Consider the following 21887-nt stretch of genomic DNA (forward strand, 5'->3'; position numbering starts at 1 on the left):
ACAACATGTATAAAAGTTTACCCTTCCCCAAATTCAGGTTTGCTTCACAGATAGTGTAACACACGATATTTTCGCAGCATGAAATTTTTGCGAATGGGAGCCGACGGCTTTATTTGCAGCGTCAAATTTTCGCGAGGTGCCTCTAACATTCAATGCATATAGTGTAGACAAGATCTCTAGCGTGCATCTTAATTTTGCGAAACTCGGCTCTCGCGTAATTCGCAAATTATGCACACGAACATTCCTTGTTATACAGTAACTCCAAAAAGCCTAAAATGGACAGTCACAGGTACACGTATCTGTACACATCTTCTTTTTTATTTCTTTTTTTTTAACCATACTACAGTATGCAGTATACTTTAGTACCATATACGCTATATATTCAACGAGTCTACTTCTTCGCAAATCGGAACTTCCCGACAATTTCACAAGTGGTTAAATTCACAATCTTAGAGCACCATAATGAACAGAGAAATACATGTATACACATGCACGCCACATTCATATCAGAAACGGAGTTGATATTTTCAAATAACACCAGACTCGCGAACTTTGCTAAAATAAAAATCTCTCAAAATATGCAGCGTATCACTAGTCTTTGAAGTGATTATTAACGCTCCCCCCCCCCCTCCAGTTTTTATGTAGCCTTGGAAAGATGCTGGGAAAATGAGCAATCAGAGAATGACTAACCCTAATGCCAGGAAGTGATCCAGCCATTTTAAAGGTACAGTTTACCTTTGGGAACAGTGATTTAAAAAATGTTCAAGATATGACATTTAATGCATGTGTAGGTCTGTTGTACCACATGTAAAGACCATGTTACAGGGATTATTTCACAAAATAACCACTTTTTGCTCAGATGCCATCTTGTCTGTGCAAAGTGGGGTCAAAGGTCATATGTACTTCTTTTTCTATCTTCGCTATGAGGTGTTATCTCTATGGGAGGGAATTTTTTAGATGTGAAAATTGACATGACTCTCTTTATCGAGCACTATCTTACCTATGCTTTGGTGAATTTCTCTCAGATTTTAATATGTTGTAGCTGAGACTTTGCAGTATCAGGACTAGAATCATTGATTAAAACAAATCGGATCACCTTAATTTTCAGTGATGACAAATTACAATCTCTAGTCATTATAACTATTGTTCACATTTTGTATATTAAACAATACTTAACAGATTTTACCGACTCAAATTTTTACAGTGGTTGTTTCTGTCCCTAACTCACATTTAAGAAACATTTTAAAGCACTAATGCTGGGTTTTTGTTTCATCTGCAAACAGTAAATTATGCCTTTAAAGGGAAACAACTCAAATTTCAAGTTGACTTTAATGAATTTAAAAAGCAGGCAGAGCAGTCAAAGTCTCATAAAAAATCACACAAATATCAAGAAAGTCTACACGGAATCTTCCAATGAACTCAACCTTCAAGTCGAGTCATCTAATATTGACAGTTAACCAACAGAACAGTACAAGTTGTCAAATTGTGCATGAAATTCAAAACAAACATAGAAATCACCTATTAAAATTCCACAAGGTGACATACTTGTAACAGTGACAAAATACACAGTATACCATGCACAGGAATGCACACAAATCAGATGAAGCCATATTGTATCATTGGCTAACAACCCACTTGGTTTCTGAAATAAAAACCCAACATACATTTGTATCACAGTGGTCCCCACAATTCTTTCTTTGGGGGGTGGGGGTGGGCAAGAAACACAATTCGTCTCCTGAAATTGGCCTGTGGTACTGACCAAAGACATAAAATATGGGCCTACATGTGTATTTCAACATTAGACTGCAAGAGGTTTCCATCTGCTTCAACATCCTGAGATAAAATGGAAGTTGAACAGTATCATGGGACCATTCATAAGTTGAACAGGTGTACCCAGGGATGGTATAGACTGTAGTTTTGGTTGAGATGTGGATTCAGGTTTTAACTTTTAACGAGATATCTACAGATGCTTACATGAATCATTTCAAAGCATACCATTCTACTAAAGAGGAATTAAAAGTTTATTTGATAAAAATTGGTTTTGAAACGGCTGAGATATCCAAAAACAAAACAAAACAAAGATGTTCTAATAAAAAGTGGGTCCCACCTTTTATCAGGTCCACATTGTTTCTGGATATATCTCAGCCATTTCAACACCGATTTTCATCAAATATATATTTAAATTCTTCTTAGAATGGTATGATCTATACATTTCACGGGGGTGGATAAAATGTTTCTAATCATCTCGCAAAAAAAAAGTTAAAACCTGGATTCTGATCTCACACAGAACTATACCATCCCTTTAAATTTATGTTTTGGATGAAGCAAAAATCCTTTAAAAGTTAAGAATCTGTGTGATCACATCAGGATGTCTGTAACTGCTAGTGCTAAGTCATTTATATTGTGCTTCCAACTTGATGTGCATGTGTGTATCTGTTGTGCCATATTCGCCCAGGAAGTAAACAACATATGTGACCCTGCATCACAAAACGAACACAAAGTCGCCAGACATGAAATTTTAGTTAAGAGCATATTCTGAAAGAGCAGACTTTAAGCTTTAAAATGATGTATAACTCAAATCAGTATGGATTCTCCTAATGGAAAGAAAGCACACAGTCGGGAAAAGTGCGAACTGAGAAAAGAGGCTCTCAAGTTCGGTGTCTATTCAAGCGCTAAATCTTTACCAAGCCTTGCTGGCTGTGCGATGAATGGGACAAAAAACAGGAAGTAAACCACCAGAGTAACAACAATGAAGGGATTATCATATTAAACTGAAATTAAGCATGCCTAATTAACACATTCTGTCTGGATAATTAATGCCAACTTTCAAAGCAGTAGCATTATCCTTTTAAAGGTTATTAGAGTTGAAAGTGAAGTGTACAAGGTTTTTAAGAAATGAAAAGGGGACTCTAAAGACACACCTAATCACACTATTCTAAAAAAAAAATTTTGAGATAAACTGCTAAAAAAAAAAACTTTCCTGCCCATTTTATGATCCCAAATTTTAGCATGATGTAGAAGAGGACTTGCTCTTTCAGAAAATATGAAAAAGTCAAGATCAGCTAGGTTGACCAATTTCACCTATTTTCAGTCCTCACACAAAATCAGTGTGTGCAACTTTTTGTTCGTTTTGTGATGCACGGTCACATATTACACATATTACTATTTGATGAGCATGTTGATATACGTACATGTCCGTGTGTGCTAACATATTTGGTTATGAGGATGTGTAAAACCTTTGACTTTCACTTTAATACAAAAAGTCCACATTAAAAACAATATATTCTAACCTACAGTGCAACTTACTATGCTCCACAATTATTAGCCTTCAAAACAAATAAAATTATACAAAATTAGACTACTGTAGGCTTGCGGAGTCAATGCTATGATGCATCCACAAATTTGTAATCGCAAAATCTCAGTTTCAGTTTCAGAACTTGGTGTCATTTATGGTTTTAAACATAAACATTTAAAAATTAAACTGTAGCTTTGAGCAAACACAGTTACTATTTGTGACTGTGGGTGGTCATCAACAATGGTTGTTAATGTTTACACATGCCAATTCTTTCCTCTTTCAGTAAGAAAAAAAAAAAAGGAAATCAAAACACTGCCTAATAAAGCAGTGCATAAAAAAGATGGGTATTGAGAAATTCATCAGACTTTCTTACGAGCCAGATCAATGTAAGAACTGTTTTCTTGCAGTGACGAGATCTTAGCAATATACAAACATGTGATCCTACACATGACCGAAAACAAATTTTTAATTGTCATAATTTACTAGCATGATCATAATCGTGAATTGCGATCACGTAACAGGCGAGTTCTACCATCCCCATGAACAAACTACAACTTGTGCAGTAGTTTGATGCAGTCCTACTTGTACAATGTACACTGTACAAGTACATTGTACACGTATGGATGAGAAAGATGGCAAATGGAGCTACTTTACGAATTACTGTAAAACACCAAATTTTCGCGGCGTGAAATTTTCGCGAATTGCAGCCGACAACCTTTTTCGCGGCATGAAATTTTTGCGAGCTGACTCTAACATTTAATGCATGCGAACATTCCTTGTTTTACAGTACCTCTCAATGGCAGCTGTTCAGACAGTACATCATGCATCCCACTCAAGATGTAAGCGAGGCAATTCATGGACTTTACCCCAAATTTCCTGTCTACAAAACAAGCAGGCAATGACTGTCTAGCAATGTCACTTACAATGTACCATGATCAAATGATTGTTATAGAATGCTACAAGTTTAATATTCATACTATTTTCTTGTGAGGAACTTGAAATTCTACAATTGTACAATTTATCTGAATACTTAATACTCGGATGAAAGATATGACAGTTAGACAGTCTACAACACACTAGTCTAGAACCCTAATTAACCACAAACCGGAACTGCAGGGCACCATTTCATAAAAATTTGATATGACAGCAACTCTTGCTGAAATGGCAATTGTCATGGTAACAACAAGAATCCAGCTTCCTGATTGGCTGTTGCTATTGGAAGTTGCCATTCCAGCAAGAGTTGCTGTCCTAACATCTTTTATGAAATGGGGCCCTGGTTTTAATTAGGGGGGAAGCAAACCCAGGATTACAGCGAGTGCTGTTTTACACATTTGCCTTGTTCCTAACAGATTCATACATGTACAACTGTATGGCAAGTACAAAATTGAATTGTATGTTGAAAATGATCAAAATAAGGTTAATCTCCATTCACCTCCTGATTCGGCCATTGTTTGTGGCTGTTTCTAGCTGCACTCTACTACAGTACATACATGTACCAGCCCTAATGCTAACCTAGGGAGAGTTCAAACTCCAGTGGGAGTATCCAGAAGGATTCCAATCAAGTACCTCACTGGCTAACTGCAGAACTTGCATGTGCGCCACATGCAAAATTTATAGCACTATAATACGATTTACAAAGTGTAACTGTAATCTTATTAACCCGTTAAAGACAGACTGACTTTGCTAACATGCATTTCCCATGCCATAGACACCTGCCCGAGTATTCCCGGGACTCGTCTTCACTTCACTACTGAAGATATATTACGATTGGTTGTTTAACATGCACATACAATGTACAATATTCATGCTACGTTGTGCATTCCCCCAGAGCGAATTGTGAATGACTATAGACCCCAACTGAATCTGTACAAAAGAGAGTGGACACAATACACGCACGTAAATCTTCTTGCTTGTTGTTTTGATTGACAATCTAGCTTTACATTGTCATGCATCTCAGTCATCCGGAACTGCAGAAACTATACACAGCCATGTCACTGTACAGAAGTCGCGCTGCATACAGCGTCTGGTTGGGCTAGTTGTTCTGGGCTGCGTTCATGCAACACTAGAATTGCGTTTCTAAACGTGTTTAGTTGCGTTGCATTCATGCGATTTTTCCATTTAAACGCGTTTCAAAACGCCGATCTGAAACGCGGAAAAAAAGGCGTTTTGAATCATGATTCTGCCAGAATCACAATCGCAGAAACCGCATGAACGCAACCGTGATTTCAATCATGATTCTGGACGTCATTGTGCTGTGTGCGCATGCGTGTCTCACTGAGTATCCTACACCCACAGCGTCTGCTTCTGTTCGCGCGTTTGTGAACGTCTTATGAATCGGGTGTTTCGGTACCATACCTGCACTAGTTTGTTTACATCAACGCCATATATCTAGCTGTTTATTATAATACATGTACATGTAATTACTATCCGATTGAGTTGATAATAGTAATGGCTGCAGTTGTGTCTACCAAGGGAAACAACTGGAGAGACGAAGAATTAAGATTATTCCTCGACCTGAATGCTACAGCTTATTGGAAGGTATTCACCGAAATAAAAATGGAAAGGCCTACAATAAACTGACTGATCAGTTGACAGAAGGATTTAACAGGAGGTCAGACCAAAGAGTATTTCAAGCTTCTATACTCTTTGGGTCAGACTCGAGTTGCAGAGACAAGGTCAAACTGCGCAGTGCGCTGTGCATTGGCAAAGGATGAGCTGAGCCAGAATCAGCGTTGCGAAAGCTCGCATGAACGCTCTTCCGCGGAGACTGTGATTTGAAACGCCGTTTTGAATCATGATTCTTGTGATTCTGACTACGAAATTCGCATGAACGTGCCCCTGGAGTGCCCTCATTTCTCACAGGGAGTCAAGAATCCAAAGTCCATGACATGACATGCCTTTTCGGGCAAAATGATTTCCTTGAAAATTATGCAATATTTTGATAGCATGGCCATGCCCATGGGGTAGACACTAGACAGAAAAATCCATCTGTCTGGAGGAGTCTTTTAACATTTTTTGACTTTATTGGCTCTCCTCTGTAGACAGGAGGGGATCCGTGAAGCCAGACGCAGTCTCCAAGGAACATATCTCCGACAACCTGACCGATCTTTCGGTCAACATCAAGCCGAGGACAGGCGAGGTAGACATCTACACCTCTACTACGTAATAGTTTGACATTCATCTTTGTGGTGTCTAGAATTCTACAGGATTAATATCACATTAACTTCAAGTCAAAAAAGTATCTTAATCTCACGTTAACTTCGCAGATAAACTACAGCCTAACGTTTGTTACAGACGATGCAGTGTTTCCACAGCATGCAGAGCCTTTTCCACATGTGCATGGGCTGAAACAGTGAAATGGAATTGCCCCACGTTCCACCAGCTCTGACCTCACACACACACTTGCGTGCAGCTACACAGCCACAGGTCACCACATACGAAATTCTGTTATCTTGCCATCGCCATCGGTACCACAGCAGTCATCCTCATGACAATGTCAACAGACTTTATCACTCATTGAGCCAGATAATAATGTGGATTATCAAAGAACGATGACTGAGGGATACTACATTTCAACGCTGCCCACCTCTTGTGATGAACATGATCTCCAGACGATCTATTCCCTGTCTTCTCACCGAGTTGTTGGTATCGATTCATGCTCATTCATTCAAGTCGGCTTTGCTCTCATGGGCAGCTAGCTGAGAGATGAGCTGAGCTAGTTTGTAGCTGTGTCTTCATCTAAATCATTCTTCGCATCCGATCCTGTAACGTCGACCTTGGCTAGCTACGCCACGAATAGCTTGAACCCAACTAAGTGCATGTATACACGGGCATTCTAGTCATTTATGATGCGAGTCATCTACAAAAGAAAAGAGCGTTTCAATAGTCTCAAATGTAAGGGGGTTCAGGAGAGAGTGTGAGTTTTCGTCTACTGTGTACCATTATGGCACTTTGCATAGCCAAAGATTCTACATAGATAACACGTACGCGCGCGGTCTGTCATACATTACATGAGCATGCATGGTCTGAGCTCTATGAGCGAAGCGAAATTGAATTCGCGAATCGGGAACGAGCTACTGAGTACAGTGTACTGTACAGTGTACACTGTACCATGAAGATTCACATTCCCGGTTCGTTCCCGACGACAAAGCGTGAATCGATTCAAAAGTTTGAAAACGTTTATTTTATATTGATCAGTAAATTCTTTAAAAAAAAGTTTGTCAAATTCACATGACAGGAATTTCGTAAAGAGGGGGCACCATTACAAAATTAAAGTGGGGGGGGGGGGGGCACATGCACCCCAATTTTTTTTCTTTTTACTTATTTTACTTTAACAAAATATTAGGGAGGGGGTTATGCCTTGTGCACTCCTCCCTGAATCCACCACTGTATGATATATAATTACATTCAACTAACACATAATTTCAGAGAAATAGCTTACACAGATTCAACAAAATTGTATAAAGAGCAAAACTCAGATATTATATAAAGGTGCATATCATATCATACGTCCATGTAATGTAAAGATATACATTGAAACAAAAACAACAAAATCAAATTTCTGTAGAAAATAGTACCCTCCATCCCCTTCAGAGATCCCCTACCCCCCCCCCCCAAGAAAAAAACTATTTCTCATTCACTCCACCCAAAACCTAGTTCATTTTCATACCCCTCCACCCTCCCCCCCCAAAAAAAAAGTGAATATAAAAAATGTACATGAATTAGATATAAGAATAAGTCTACATACTTCTCTGATCAATTCATGGCACATGTGTATTGCATATTCACCAAATCCAGTTGTAGGCCTATGTTGATGAATGACAGTGACTTCATTCTTTTTTCAAGTGTTCTAAAGTGCCTACAGCAATGCAACTGAACAACAAGGAAAACAAACTAAAGGCCATGAGACAGCTAGAAACAGCTGCATCAACACCCCCAGCAAACACATAATGTTTTCAGAACGTTTCCTAAATGTTTTTTTTGAGGTTCCGTACGTCTTTGTATAAAATGAATGTTTTTAAAATGTACATACAACGTCAAAGTTGGGACTTAGCATTTACTGCAAAGCACAGGTTTTTTGGAAAACGTTTTAAAAACATCAATGGACGTTACAAAACGTTTCTAATATGTCTGCTAGTCTTCGTCCTTTATAAACATCCACAAAACGTTTTTATTAGGTCTGCTACATCGACTTTGTCTTTAATGAACATTTAAAAAACGTTTTTATTTGGTCTGCTATGTGTTTGTAATTGGTTTCTCTATCATGAATATTCATGCATATTTATGAATATTCAAATAAGAAAATACAAGATTTGAAAACTAGTGGAAATAGATAAAAGACATTGAAATCTAAAGATTTATGCTGGGTTCAAACTTTCTGTGTTAAAAATCATCTTACCTACATTATTGTTCAGTTATTCACAATTTCACATTGTGTTATGAAGAGGTATTTTCATATGTTAATAGGCCTACTTAAGGTGTGTGTGATCTAATTTTAGTAACTGTGTCTTCATGCATCTCAACATTTTGCTGGTATATAAAAGAATGTAATACTAATTTATGAATTGGGAAAAGGATGTAGTATATTGGTATAGGTGGTAGGACATTAAAATAGGATAATTTTGGATTAGGATTAGGGTACATTAATCCCAGATTGTGCCTGTATAATGTCATAACTATATACTTTTTTTTTTCAAAATACCCAATAAAAAATAAACATTATACAATCGTAAAAGGTTTTCTGGACGTTCTAGATGGATATGAAAGGTTCTCTAAACGTTCTGGAATGGGTCATAAGACTTTTTAGACATTCTTAAAACATTTTTTGAATGTTCTAGATGGTTTTCAAAGGTTTTCTGGACTTCCGCAGAACGTCCACAGAACGTTTTGAATATTCTTTAAAGGTTTAACTGACGTCTATAACGTCCAAAATATTTTATGCAGGTCCTTAAAAATTCTGAAAGTTTTTTTTATTGGTTTTTAAACGTTTAAAAAACGTTTTTATAATGTCCATTTGAAACGTTCTAAATATGTCAAAAACCTTCCACGAAAAGACGTTTTGAAAACGTTTTGACAAAACGTCAAAATAACGAACTTGGAACGTTTAAAGAACGTTCAGAAAACGTCCAAATGTTAGCAGGGACGGACCACTGCAGATAAGACTTATGGACAGTAAAAACCCCTTACTTCCCTGTCCCCCCAGGGGGGGGGGGAGGGGTGGATAGTTAAATAGATGTCTGTGTTCATCATGCTAAGCAGAACAAGAAATCTCTTAAAGGACATTGAACCCAATGGATCATAGCTGCAGGAATGTTATCTGATCTCTAAGGAATACCTTCAACAGAGTGTCAACTATTTCAACCTAATACATCTATCTCCTACTTCTGAAGCTCTTTCTGAAAGTGTCGAATGTCACCGCATGCCAATGATGTCATATACTAATTGTGTTACAACATTAGGCCCGTTCACACACAAGGAAAAAAGTGCGATTTAAAAATCGATTTTCTTATCGCGATCAAAATTTCGAAATTTTTTCCAGTGTGGACAGAAAAATCTCACTAATTACCGCGATCCTTATGGCAATCCAACTCGCACTATTAGTGCGATTTTTCAGAATAATCGCGATTATTTTGCCAAGCGTCGTGTGTGTGAGCGCGATCGAGATTTGGAAATCGGTATTTTTTGTCCCATCGTTCGTATAGCGCGTGCGAAACTCTATTGGGACTGCGGGGTCAGTCTTCGGTCATGCAAGATTCGCGCATGCGCAGTTTGGTCACTGATCGTTCTTTCCTTGCTGCGAAGTGCGATTTTTCCCTGTGTATAAACGGTCGGAAAAAAAAAATCGAAATTTGGATCGCGATTGAAATTTCGATTTTCGTTGTTTGTGAACAGGCCTAGTATATTTCTCTCATTTCAAGAGATTATGGTGTATTGGATTATTACCCATTATTGGCTCTTGTCATTGATTTCAGGCAAATGGATGTGCAAGTCTTTTTTGAAAAAGAAAACTACAAAACATAATTTATCTCAACTTCAGCTGAGTACATAGTAGTACTAATTTGCTGTTTGGTTGTGTTCTTTTCTTAAAAAGAACAGAATTACTTTGATCTATACTTATTTTCTTATTGCATGCTGTATAACCCAACATCAAAAACTGTGACTACTAGAAATACATTGTAGGTTTAGATTACGTAACATAAATCAGGGCTGTTTTTTTTTTTTCAGGTTTGCATTGTTTTTTTCTTTTTCTTTTTCTTCCCCCCCCCCCATTTTTTTCTAACCATTAGGATTAGCACTTGGTAAAATCACCTTGGCTACTAGACAGGAAATGCAAACATTATCAGTAAATACCATTTGATGCCCCATTCACCATCACCTATTTCCTCTTCTGTTTTGAAATAACATACCAGAAAAAAAAAAAAAAACACTCCAGATTCATTCATACAGGGTGAGAGTTCACCCTAAAGGTTTTAAAAAAAGAGGAGGAAAAAAAAAACAGCATAGGGCCTAACAGGTAAGATAAATTAATTGCTGATATTTGACTTTAAAGGCATTATTTACCAATTGCAGATGAAACAATACCCCAGCTTTAGTATATACTTCAAAATACTTCTAAAATATGAGCAAGGGATAGCAACCAATGTAAAAATGTTAGTCAATATGATAAATGTTAAGTATTGTTAGATATACAAAAGGTGAACAATAATTATAATAAAATTGTTTTGACAATTAACTGTCTACAGTTATGGTTTATTGAGAAAATAGTGATATCTCCTTATATTTTAGGCTTTATTGCAAAAGTTTTATGTGGTAAGATGTTTTGTGATACAACTGACCTACAATAACATGAACATTTTTTTTTTTAAATCACTGCTCCCAATGGTAAATACTACTCTAGTACCGGTACCTTTAATCCTAACTGTCAGTGCCATATCCTGGTGTATATCACATGTTATCAGAAGACTTCACATTGCATGATCAAAACATTTGCTTAAAGTTCATAGTAATGCTGTTTCACAGTTTTTAACGAGTTTACCAGTGAAACCTGTCTTTTCATCAAGCATTGTCCTCTCAGGCAGAAAATCACTTTTCCCTTATACTGTGAGGAGGGGACATCCTCATCCAGACCCCTCCCCCACTCCAGTTACTGTGCTCTCTATGCACACTTCTGAGGTCACTTAATACTCTGTCAATTTTCAATTGGGTGAATGTTGTTGTTGTTGTTGTTGTTGGTGTTGGTGTTGTTGTTGTTGTTGTTGTTGTTGTTGTTGTTGTTGTTGGTGGTGGTGTTGTTGTTGTTGTGGTTCCGCTGCTGTTGTTGTTGTTGTTGCTGCCACTATTTGGTGCCAAACCTCTTTCAATGTATGAATGTTGTTGCATTGAAATTTCCATTGTAATGATTTGAACTGAAGGAAACAAATGTTAACAACGAAGAAATCAAAGTGAAACTTAAAGGGATCGTTAAGTTTTGGTTGAGACCTAACTTCAGGTTTCTAACATTTCTTGGTGAGATGATGAGAAACCTCTAATGAAATGTGAAAGAGCATGTAATTCCAATTAGAAGAATTCAACATTTATTTGAAAAAAAAAATGGTTTTGAAATGACTGAGATATCCAAAAGAGTGTGATCCCAATAAAAGGTGGGACCCACTAACTTTGTTTTTCTTTGTTTTTGGATGTCTCAGCCATTCCAAAACCGATTTTCATCAAATAAACTTTGAATTCCTTTTAGAATGACATGCTCTGTACTAAGTGGTTTCTTAGTATCTTGCAAAAAGTTAAAAGCCCAATCCTCATCTCCACCAATACATGTACTACACCATCCTTTTAGAATATATAGCACATCTCAGTCTTTGTTGTGTTCTGATAAATACATGAAAAACTCACTGTGAACATATCAAACTCTCTAATATCAACAAGGACAAATCATCAGCCATTATGGCCACAGACTTCCCCTATACCTACACACCACACACCACACACACCCACAACATCCGTTGTTGACTTGCATGTAACTAGTTGCAACCATGATTATCATTCCAGTCCTGCTGCGGGTATCAGCCATTCATGTTCTCTTTTATTTCCCTGTTTTGAGAGCACAAATATCATGCTCCTTCAAGGGGAAGTATACACTCGCACAGGGGTTCAATGAATGCCAAAGAATTGGTAAAGCACATCAGGAAAAGTTTAAGGAATACCACATTCCACTGAAATGACACAAATTTTCATTTCTGTGGGGGTTTTTTCTGCGTGCTACCCTCTCTAGATAACAACACTACAATGGTTTCTGATGTCATAGTAGTAGAACCATATTTTTTACAAAGAGAGGAATTGACAGAAATGTGATTTTTGTAAGGACTCCAAGACAGCACTTGACCAAGCTCCTTTATATGGTATGGAATATCATGAGCAAAACACACATACTATTTACGTATATCTACATGTATTATAGTCAAAAGTCCAGAGAATATGTACTTTTCATCTTAAAAGTTCAGTCTGTGGAAGAAAATTTTGAAGACCTTGTGATAAACTGCTATGACAAACACAATCCAAAATATGTCACACTGTATTAGGGAACAAACATATCAACAGGCACCCAAAATCAACACACTAAAATGTGATTGTACCACATAATAAAAAAAAAAAAAAAAGAGAGAGAGAAGAAGAAAGAATGAACACATGATTGAGTTGGGAAATGTTTGCATTTATTCTATAGACTTTTTTTTGTGTTTGTTTCAAGAGTAAGTATGTTTGAAGAGGTAAAAGAGGGAAACATCAAGTAAAAATAAGCTTATAGAACTTTAGTCTTACTGGGAAAAAAACATCTGTTGCTCCAATTCATCACAACAGCAAATTCTTTCATTACATTCATTACAAAAATATACTTTTCTCTGATATTACAATTCTGCACTTTACAGATGTCTTGGACCAGCAGATTCAATTACCACATTCATCGGGACATTAGTGAGAACAAGACTCTAACATAGACAACATGAATCCAGGTGGTTACACACGACGAGCCAGTCAACCCAATATTTCTTGATAAAACATCAAATAAATCATATAGTAAAAGCTACAATTTAAAAAAACAAACAAGCAGAGCAGAACATTTTGCTGTGAACTGGAAAGCAAATTGCTTGTTAATTTCAATCCAAGATAAGTTCACAGCACCCATTTTTTTTTTTTAACAGATGATATGCACAGCTCATTATTTGCAATAACCAAGACTATAACCATTTTCTGACTTTTGCCTAACTGATGTTAGAAAGTCATAACTGCAGAAATCTGAATCTCACACTTACAGAGTCAAGAGGAACCTGAGAATTCTTGTCCAAAACATAGCAAAGAATTGATCTTCAGTCAAAAGAATTGTGAAGTTGGTAGGAATATCTCACCCTGTCCATGCAAAATGCCACACAAAGTTTATCACACAATGCTAGTATTGTGTCATATCTTGATCATTGACCTTTGAAATTCCCGCAAATTCATGTTAACAAAAACAAGTCCCTGTAAACAAAACTCCATCAATAATTGACTTTGCATGAATCACGTCAGAGGTATATTCTCATCAGAAAGATCTCGATCAAAATGATATCATGCTAATCAGCCAACCTTAAACTTTGCTGTTATTACTTATTAAAATGACGTCGTTATGACAGAGTGATATTCAAGCAGAATGGCAGCTTATGAAAACACGCACACGTGGTGTGTGTGTGTATATATATATATATATATATATATATATATATATATATATACTAATATACCACAAAATGGGGGGAAAGGAGAAAATACCCATATAACAAATGAACATGGCAATACTAAAATGCTATTGCACACTTAGTTTAAGATCTTTTAAGAGCCGTTATAAACACTCACAGCCAATACAATACCTACTCATTCTAAAGCATTTTAAAAAGTTAGACGCACCCTGATAATTAAATAATAAATGGCAATACTGTATAAACTATACCTCATCAATATCTGCTCATAGTTTTTAAGGCAATGATATTTGATCATTACTTTGTCAAATTTCATTGTAAATATGAATTTATCAAGTGATCGTTTCACACTTTGTCTAGTCCATCTACTTCATTCATATGAAATACATGTCTATGATGAACATGTACATGTTATGGTCTCATATTTCTACATATGTCATCATTTGATTAGTTGCAGATGATGAGCATCAACAACATACAGATTGTGATAATTACTGTAGATATGAAATGAAAAATAATAGAAGAAATACATTAGATAGGAAAGCATCTGCCGCAAGGCCTGAGCATTTTGTACCATTGCATCAATGTTATTATTGAAATTCCTAACTTTTATACATAAACTTACTTTATCATAATTATTCTGAGGTACATGTATAGCTCAATAACTTTCTTAAGATGACACTGGTATTTTCTCCACTGACATAAGACTCTTATTAATGGCCCTGATCTCCCACTCCCCGCCTCAAATACATCAATAAAACGGTAAATTGCAAATTTTATTCCTTGACCATGACCCTGCAACCTTTAGCCTTTACCCATTATATTTGGATTGCAATAACTTCACATACTCAGTACCATGGAGATACCTCCAGCCACTAAGAAGTTACAATGATTATTTCCAAAAAAGAAATGATAATTCTAGATTTAAAAAATAAATTTCAATAAACTTAAAACTTCATACTTTCCTTGACAATTATAAAAGATCTTTGGAAACATAAAGGAAATTGTTTCCTCAATATTAGATATTGCATCTACTTGGGTATTACTCACATGCTAACTAAGACAGGAGTTGAAATTGTTTTTATCATAATGCTTCTGGCAATACTACGAACAATATTCATGAAACTGTAAACATGTGTTTTTAATACTCAGCTGTTACGATTACTCTGACGACAAATAATACATCATTTTATCCATTTCACCGATCACTGAATTTCACATCATGATCGCGCAAAGTGCTTTTTATTTCTTTCCTAGCCTATTAAGCATTCCAGCATAAAGAGAAAGGAAGACAGACAGATATGTGTACTTTCTGGGCAAAATTACAATCACATGATAGAAAAGAGGTGTAGTCACATAATGGCCAGTCATCTTATGCATTTGGCTTTGTTGTTGTTGTTGTTTCTGTACACAATGCATTTGTAATTTGTCAGCCCATTGACGTTTCCATGGAACAGACATGGCATACGAATACAGGGGAACCTCCTAATAAAGAGGGCGGACATCACAAACTCTCTTTACATACAACAAAGTGATTTTGCAAATCTCAACTCTATATTTCTCTGGTTTTGTACCCTGGTATAATAAAGGGTACTTGCCATAGTTTTTAAGTCTCTGTAGAAGTCTACATAGGCCTACATGTTACTCAAAAGTCATTCAACCAAGGGTTCTTTTTGGCAGTGATTGTTAATTCTTCCCTGGGTGTACTTACCCAATGTGTAATGTGGGGTAGTAAGGACGGTGGTATGGCTTTAAATGATGATAATGAAAAAATACAGAAGATCAGGAACATTAATCTACCCATTCTCACAGGCAGTAAACTCAGAGTTGTAGGGCACTACCAACATTCCCCCACTGACAACAGATAACCCTGCTGTTAGGTTTCCGAACGTGCCTTAACAATACCAGTACATGGTTTCTTCATTGATAGGGCTTTTCAGAGCCATGGGCTTGTTTAAATGTGATTAAGAGGGATGTCAAATTGCACTTCTTCATTCAATGAAGTCTACATAACTATCAAATACAGTTATTAGTTCCAACATACTGACACTCATGTTTGATTAGTCCCAACATACTGACACTCTTGTTTGGTTGGTCTGGACAAACTGACACCCCACAAACTGATAGTCATATTTGGTTATGAGGCAATATCATATCATTTTAGCTGACTTCTATTTAATTACTATGATCTCATTTGAAGTCAGAGTATATGTATGATTACCGGTATTGAGAATTCAAAGAGACAAAAATCTGCATTGAGTGCAAATTGCTTCATTTCTTGTAAATATATATACAATTTTTCTCAAACAGATATATGAAGGTAATGATACAGTGTTCTGTTGTTAATACATTTTTCAAAGAATATGGCTAATTTTTACAAAGAAGATGTGCTAATCATGGAAAAACATGATAAAATACTTTGTTCTCTGCACACAGAATAGAATAATTAGCAGGATTGCTATGCAAGAAACTGAGCACCAGTTCTGCCTTTAGAGGGCAACAAGCATCAAAGTACACAAGCAGATAAATACACAGTATCAGAAGTATAGAATAAGTACTTACAGTAAGTACTTGAACATTCTCCAAACTATCACCATAAACATGCACATGGTATAATTTGCTTACATATAAATCATAATAGTCAAAAAACCAAAGTTTTGGGGAGGAAGATGAACATAAAATTATTGTCATGGATTGCTATTGGTTAATGTTAACATTCTACTATAACAGATAATTCTCTGTTTTCATAAGTATAATCTAGAAAGGAATAGGTAACTAGGCACATCACCAAGCACCGTGTAACATCCCAGTTATGAAATATCAAGAGATTTGGTTAACATGGGACGCATTTTCCCAGGCTGCTAAGTTTTGATTTTGAACCAGATACCTACTGGCACAGTCGCCTTGCGATAACACATCTAAGGTAGGAGAAAGGACTCGAGATGTTCTAGATACTTAAGAAACTTTAGAAAGAGCTAGTGGCTTTCCAAAAGATGTGAAAAGGTCTCCAGAAAATCCCTCCCCTCCCATCCTTAAAAAAAAAAAAAAAAAAAAATCAAGAACTTTCCAAGCAAGGAGACCATTTCAAGTACTTGGTACTGTATATGCATGCCAGTACATATTGCAAGTACTATAAAATTGGAAATTTTGCGCATTTCACGCAACAAGAAGTTAGCACGAAAATAAAAGCACACAAATAATTTTGCATGCCATATGGCCATATGTTCTCATAATTAATGTCCTGATTCAGCGGAATTAAAAACACATGAAATTCATCTTGAGCATGAGCATGCTTGAGCCGAGCATAAAAAATTACTCTTGCAAAAATTCCCACTTTTCCAGTATTATATTTTGCAAACTGCAACGTGTATGGCAACTCTGCCAGTGGTTTAATGGTTGAGTGGTGATCACGAACTGCATATGATGGAATAAGAAAGAAGTACTATTTCTTATCATAAGAGAAAAGTTAACTATTTCCCACATTGAAACAATGCACATGTTGTACAATGCACTTGCACCATGAGAGGCAACATTTTTCGTGAGTCGTTAATTTCGCAGATATTGAATGACCTGCGAAATCCGCGAAAATATAAACACTGATATATACCACATAATATACTGACACGTAAATAATTAGAATGGCAAGATCACTGATGGAAAAAAAAAATCTACAGCAAGAAGCAAAAGAGAAATATTGAATTCAATGCTGACTGGGAGAAAACGATTTCACTACGATGATCCTGTGAAGATGAATTTTTTTTTTTTTTTTTGAAAAAATATCATACTTTGACACTTTTCCTAGCTACATTTGTAGTACACAGTAAAACTGGAAAGTAGCCAACTTCAACATCACACACATCTTACTGCAACAGTAAATCTACTATCAAGAGGTAGAAATACCTCAAGAAACACTAAACCAGGAAAGATGTTAGGAGAGGTATAAAGAGAAAAGTTGCATTTTACATATTATTGCAAATATCAAGTAAAAAAATAAAGGATTATGATGATGATGCCAGCAATGATGATAATAACGTTAATCATTATCATGATCATCATCATCATTGTTATGACGACATGGAGAAGTGAAAACAAAGAGATGTCAAAGAATATAGCAAGGATAAGTACAATAATAATAATGATATTATAAACTAATGCAGCAATTTTCTGCTGTTATCATATGTGTGCTCAGAAATGCATTCACGAAACATCTCCTATTATTATTAATATTATTACTATTATCATCATTATTATTATTATTATCATTATTATTATTATTATCATCATTATTATCATCATTATTATTATTATTATCATTATTATCCATGTACAAGAGCATGGATTTTGTTGACCAAAAACATCTACACTCACTTGTAATTGGACCTAAATTCACATGTGATTCAGAGAGCAACCTTAGAGTTTGCTGCTCTTCAAAAGAACACCAAGTAAGGCAAAGCTCAAATCCCTTCAAAATTGGAGTCCCCCTCCCTCCCACAAAAAAAAAAATAAATAAATAAAAAAAAATAAAAAAAATAAAAAAACCCTTCCCTGGCCCATTATCTGTTACATAATTTGAATCATTTCATGGTTTTTTAGTGAAGCTGCAAGAGCTTACAAGACTACGTGTCAAGAACCATTCACTTGTAAAATTCTTATCATCAAAAAATTAGCGCTATCAATACTATCCACTGCTAGAGTCTAGCAGTCTCTATTAGAGTGCTGTCAGACATTAAAACAACATGATCAATCTGGCCAACTTAAGTATTCAAGCCCATGCAAAGCTGCAAGGATGAAAAAGAAGAATTGGAAGCTCTGGACTGCATAGAGAAACAAAACACGTACACACAGACAACAGATAGACAAACAGACTCACACACAAACACAGAACAGACAAACAGACAGACAGAAACACAACACATAACAACACACACAGATATCATCCCAATACAGTCGACATGGCTGAAATCAAATTTTAAGTTTACTCTACTCAAATCTGATAAAACAGGTTTTTGGCTTGATTTGCTAAATAGTCTTTCAAATGTATTGTCTCATCAAATCATTGAGGATTTCTCCCACTCCCAGCCCCCCCCCCCCAAAAAAAAAAAATCATCATCATAGCAATTTAATTGATATTTCTCATTTCTTCTCTATTGCCATTTTATTAAACTCATGTTATGGCATATTAATATTTGTTTACGGTATTTTGTAATGTATTTCTGATTTCATGATGGAATTTTATTTTAATTTCTTCTGTATACATGCTTTGTTACTTGTTGTAAATATGTTCATAAATATTATTCATGGCCCATGGAAGACCGCTGCTTATTGGTGAATGGGCTCCCCTGACAAAAGGTGAATAATATACAAATAAATAGATTTTTTTTTAAAGAAAAATTCCATAAAACATGGTACCCTATACATGGCCAATACTTGCTCCCACTCCATCCAATATTAAGGACTCTCTTACAAGCACACTAAAGAGATAAAAAGTACCTTACTTTTCCTAAATGTTGTATTTGAAGTGCGTAGTTCTCATGTAATACCAGGATATAAGAATGTACAATGTATTTACTGTATAATAAACACAGTTACATTTAACTTATATAAACTTACAATGGCAATGATGTAACAGGTATAAATTACAACACTTCAGTGGTTGAAACGAGTGACAGCTCCAGGGTTAAACCAAACACCAGGGGGAAATAAGAATGAAGGAATAACTACATAAAATATTGATGTAAATAGATTTCTGAGCACACAACTTGGATTTCAAGTTGATAGAAGAGATTGCAAGCACATATATTCATTGACTGATGACATAAATACAATCTACGCCTTGAGTCAGACTAAGTCGTAGACTGTCACACAAATCGTACTTTGTATGGAAGACTTAAAGGCCACCATACAATACACAACTTTGCTACGATTCACCGGTCGTACTACCTAGCGACCTGAAGCGTGATGTCACCAACCTTGCCACTTTCTTGTCATGAAACTGAGTCGCAATGCCAGTCGTAAAGATTTGACATGTCAAAGTTTCACGGAACTTTCAGCCAATCACACTACAGTATATGTACTGATGACACAACTACGCATGCAATTCATGTATGGTCTAATCGCAAAGTGTGTAATGTCTTCCACCTAAGCTGCGACCCAGCTTGCCTCCAGAGTCGTGCAACCAGTCAGCTCATATAGTGTGCGGTCGCCTTTAATACACACATTGCAAAGAATATACAAGCGTTTCTGCTTTCTTTCTTTCTGCATGGTCAGACAACCATGCTCGTTGTCATGACATCACACCAGGAACTGAGAGATAAAATTAGCCACGCCCACGGCAACAAGGATTGCGTGGAGAAAAATGTGATACCAGCGCAGCGTGCCCTGATTTCGGTGAGAGAGGAGGTAGACCACTACAGGTAGGGTGAAGATATAGGCCATACCACAGAAGGCTCCGGAATACCTGTATTACAAGACACAGAGAAATCATGACTCATTACTCATTTCCTTCCAAATCACGAATGGCTCCCTCATTTTAAAATGGCACAGAAAAATAGTGATCTTATTTGTTGCTGTCAGTGTTGCTGTTTTCATTTTTTTAATTGTCTTCATTGCAATTCTACCTCACTCTCTTGTGCAAGTCCCAATGTGCCTAGCATAGTACAAAGAGCTTTGGGTGATTAATTATTCCTATCATAGGACAATAGATTTATGCAGTGATATCAAGTAAGATGATACAGCTTATCCCAAGAACAATCACAGACTGGAACTCACTCCCATCGACAGTTTTCAACATCACAAACAAAGACTCCTTCAAAGCAGCAACCCTACAGTACATTCAGGAGCAAAACAACTAGACCCCATACTTCTCTCTCCGCGCAATTCAACACCAGCGCACCCCCAGTCCGGTTGGCCCCTACTAAGGGGTGTTCGACAGTATACAGGAAGAAAAAAGAAGAAGAAGAACCTGTTGAGGACGGGATGATTTTGCTACAATACATATTTCCTATAGACAATATTGTCCGAGTATACTGACTTGTCCTCAACAGCTTAATCACTGTTTTGGAAAACATCTGGACACTAATAACCATCATGGTACACATACAGTTATTGTGCGATGCCACATGTATGTCTCATACATTGGTGTGAGGGAGAGATTAAAACTCTATATTCTTTGCATTTTAATACTCACCGTATAATGTTTCCAATGTGAGGCAGAAACATTGCAAACAGGACACAGATGGTGACAAGTATCAGGTTAAAGATTATCATGTGCTTCCAGCTGGAGATCAAAAAAGAGAGAGAGGGGTGAGAGAGGGAGAGGATGGGAGAGGGGTAGAGGGAGGGAAAGGTAGGGAGGTAGGGAGTAAGGGGGCAGAAAGAGGGGGCGGTCGGCAGAGAGGGGGTGAGGGACATGAGGAGGGGTAGGGAGGTAGGGAGAGAGAAGGGCAGAGAGGGAGGGGCAGAGGGGTGAGAGAGGTGGTGGGGTAGGGGTAGAGAGTGGAAGAGGGGTAAACAGTGGGAAAATGGTGGAGAGAAAAAAAGATGGTATGAATTGAATGGAAGACATAAACTCGACACTGTTTTGCTCTCTTGAGACAGGTTTGAAAACACTTATCTATATCACCTGCAATTGCTAACATTTTTTTTTTTTGCAATGTTCAAAACAAAGACAAAACCCTTAGCAAATAATAGTGACTGGATACTACAAATGCAAGAAAAGTCCCTTTTTAGATAAAGTTTGCTAGATTTTTTTTTCTTCAAAATAAACATATTTTCCTGAAACCATACAACAAAACTGCAAAAGTTGATAGTCATATACATGTATCTTTAAAAAATAACGCTAAAAAGATGACAATATGTATTGTCATCATCAG

The 21887-nt window shown here is 36.5% G+C and overlaps 2 protein-coding genes across 2 annotated transcripts in view; both read right to left on the reverse strand.

Moving 5' to 3' along the window:
- LOC140236644 (uncharacterized) overlaps positions 1-6980 on the reverse strand; it is a 29757-nt gene extending 22777 nt beyond the window's left edge. Inside the window, exon 1 of the mRNA XM_072316563.1 lies at positions 6882-6980. Coding sequence (XP_072172664.1) covers positions 6882-6958 — 77 coding nt within the window. The 5' untranslated portion in view covers positions 6959-6980. The remainder of the gene's footprint in view (positions 1-6881) is intronic.
- Positions 6981-19322: 12342 nt separating this feature from the next.
- Positions 19323-21887, reverse strand: part of LOC140236955 (sodium-coupled neutral amino acid transporter 9 homolog) — a 37673-nt gene continuing 35108 nt past the window's right edge. The window contains exons 13-14 of the mRNA XM_072316900.1: positions 21203-21292; positions 19323-20473 (exon numbers count right to left, since the gene is read on the reverse strand). Of these exons, the coding sequence (XP_072173001.1) occupies positions 20308-20473; positions 21203-21292 (256 nt within the window). The 3' untranslated portion in view covers positions 19323-20307. The remainder of the gene's footprint in view (positions 20474-21202; positions 21293-21887) is intronic.

This window comes from Diadema setosum, chromosome 13, assembly GCF_964275005.1.
Source record: "Diadema setosum chromosome 13, eeDiaSeto1, whole genome shotgun sequence".
NCBI classification, from domain to species: domain Eukaryota; kingdom Metazoa; phylum Echinodermata; class Echinoidea; order Diadematoida; family Diadematidae; genus Diadema; species Diadema setosum.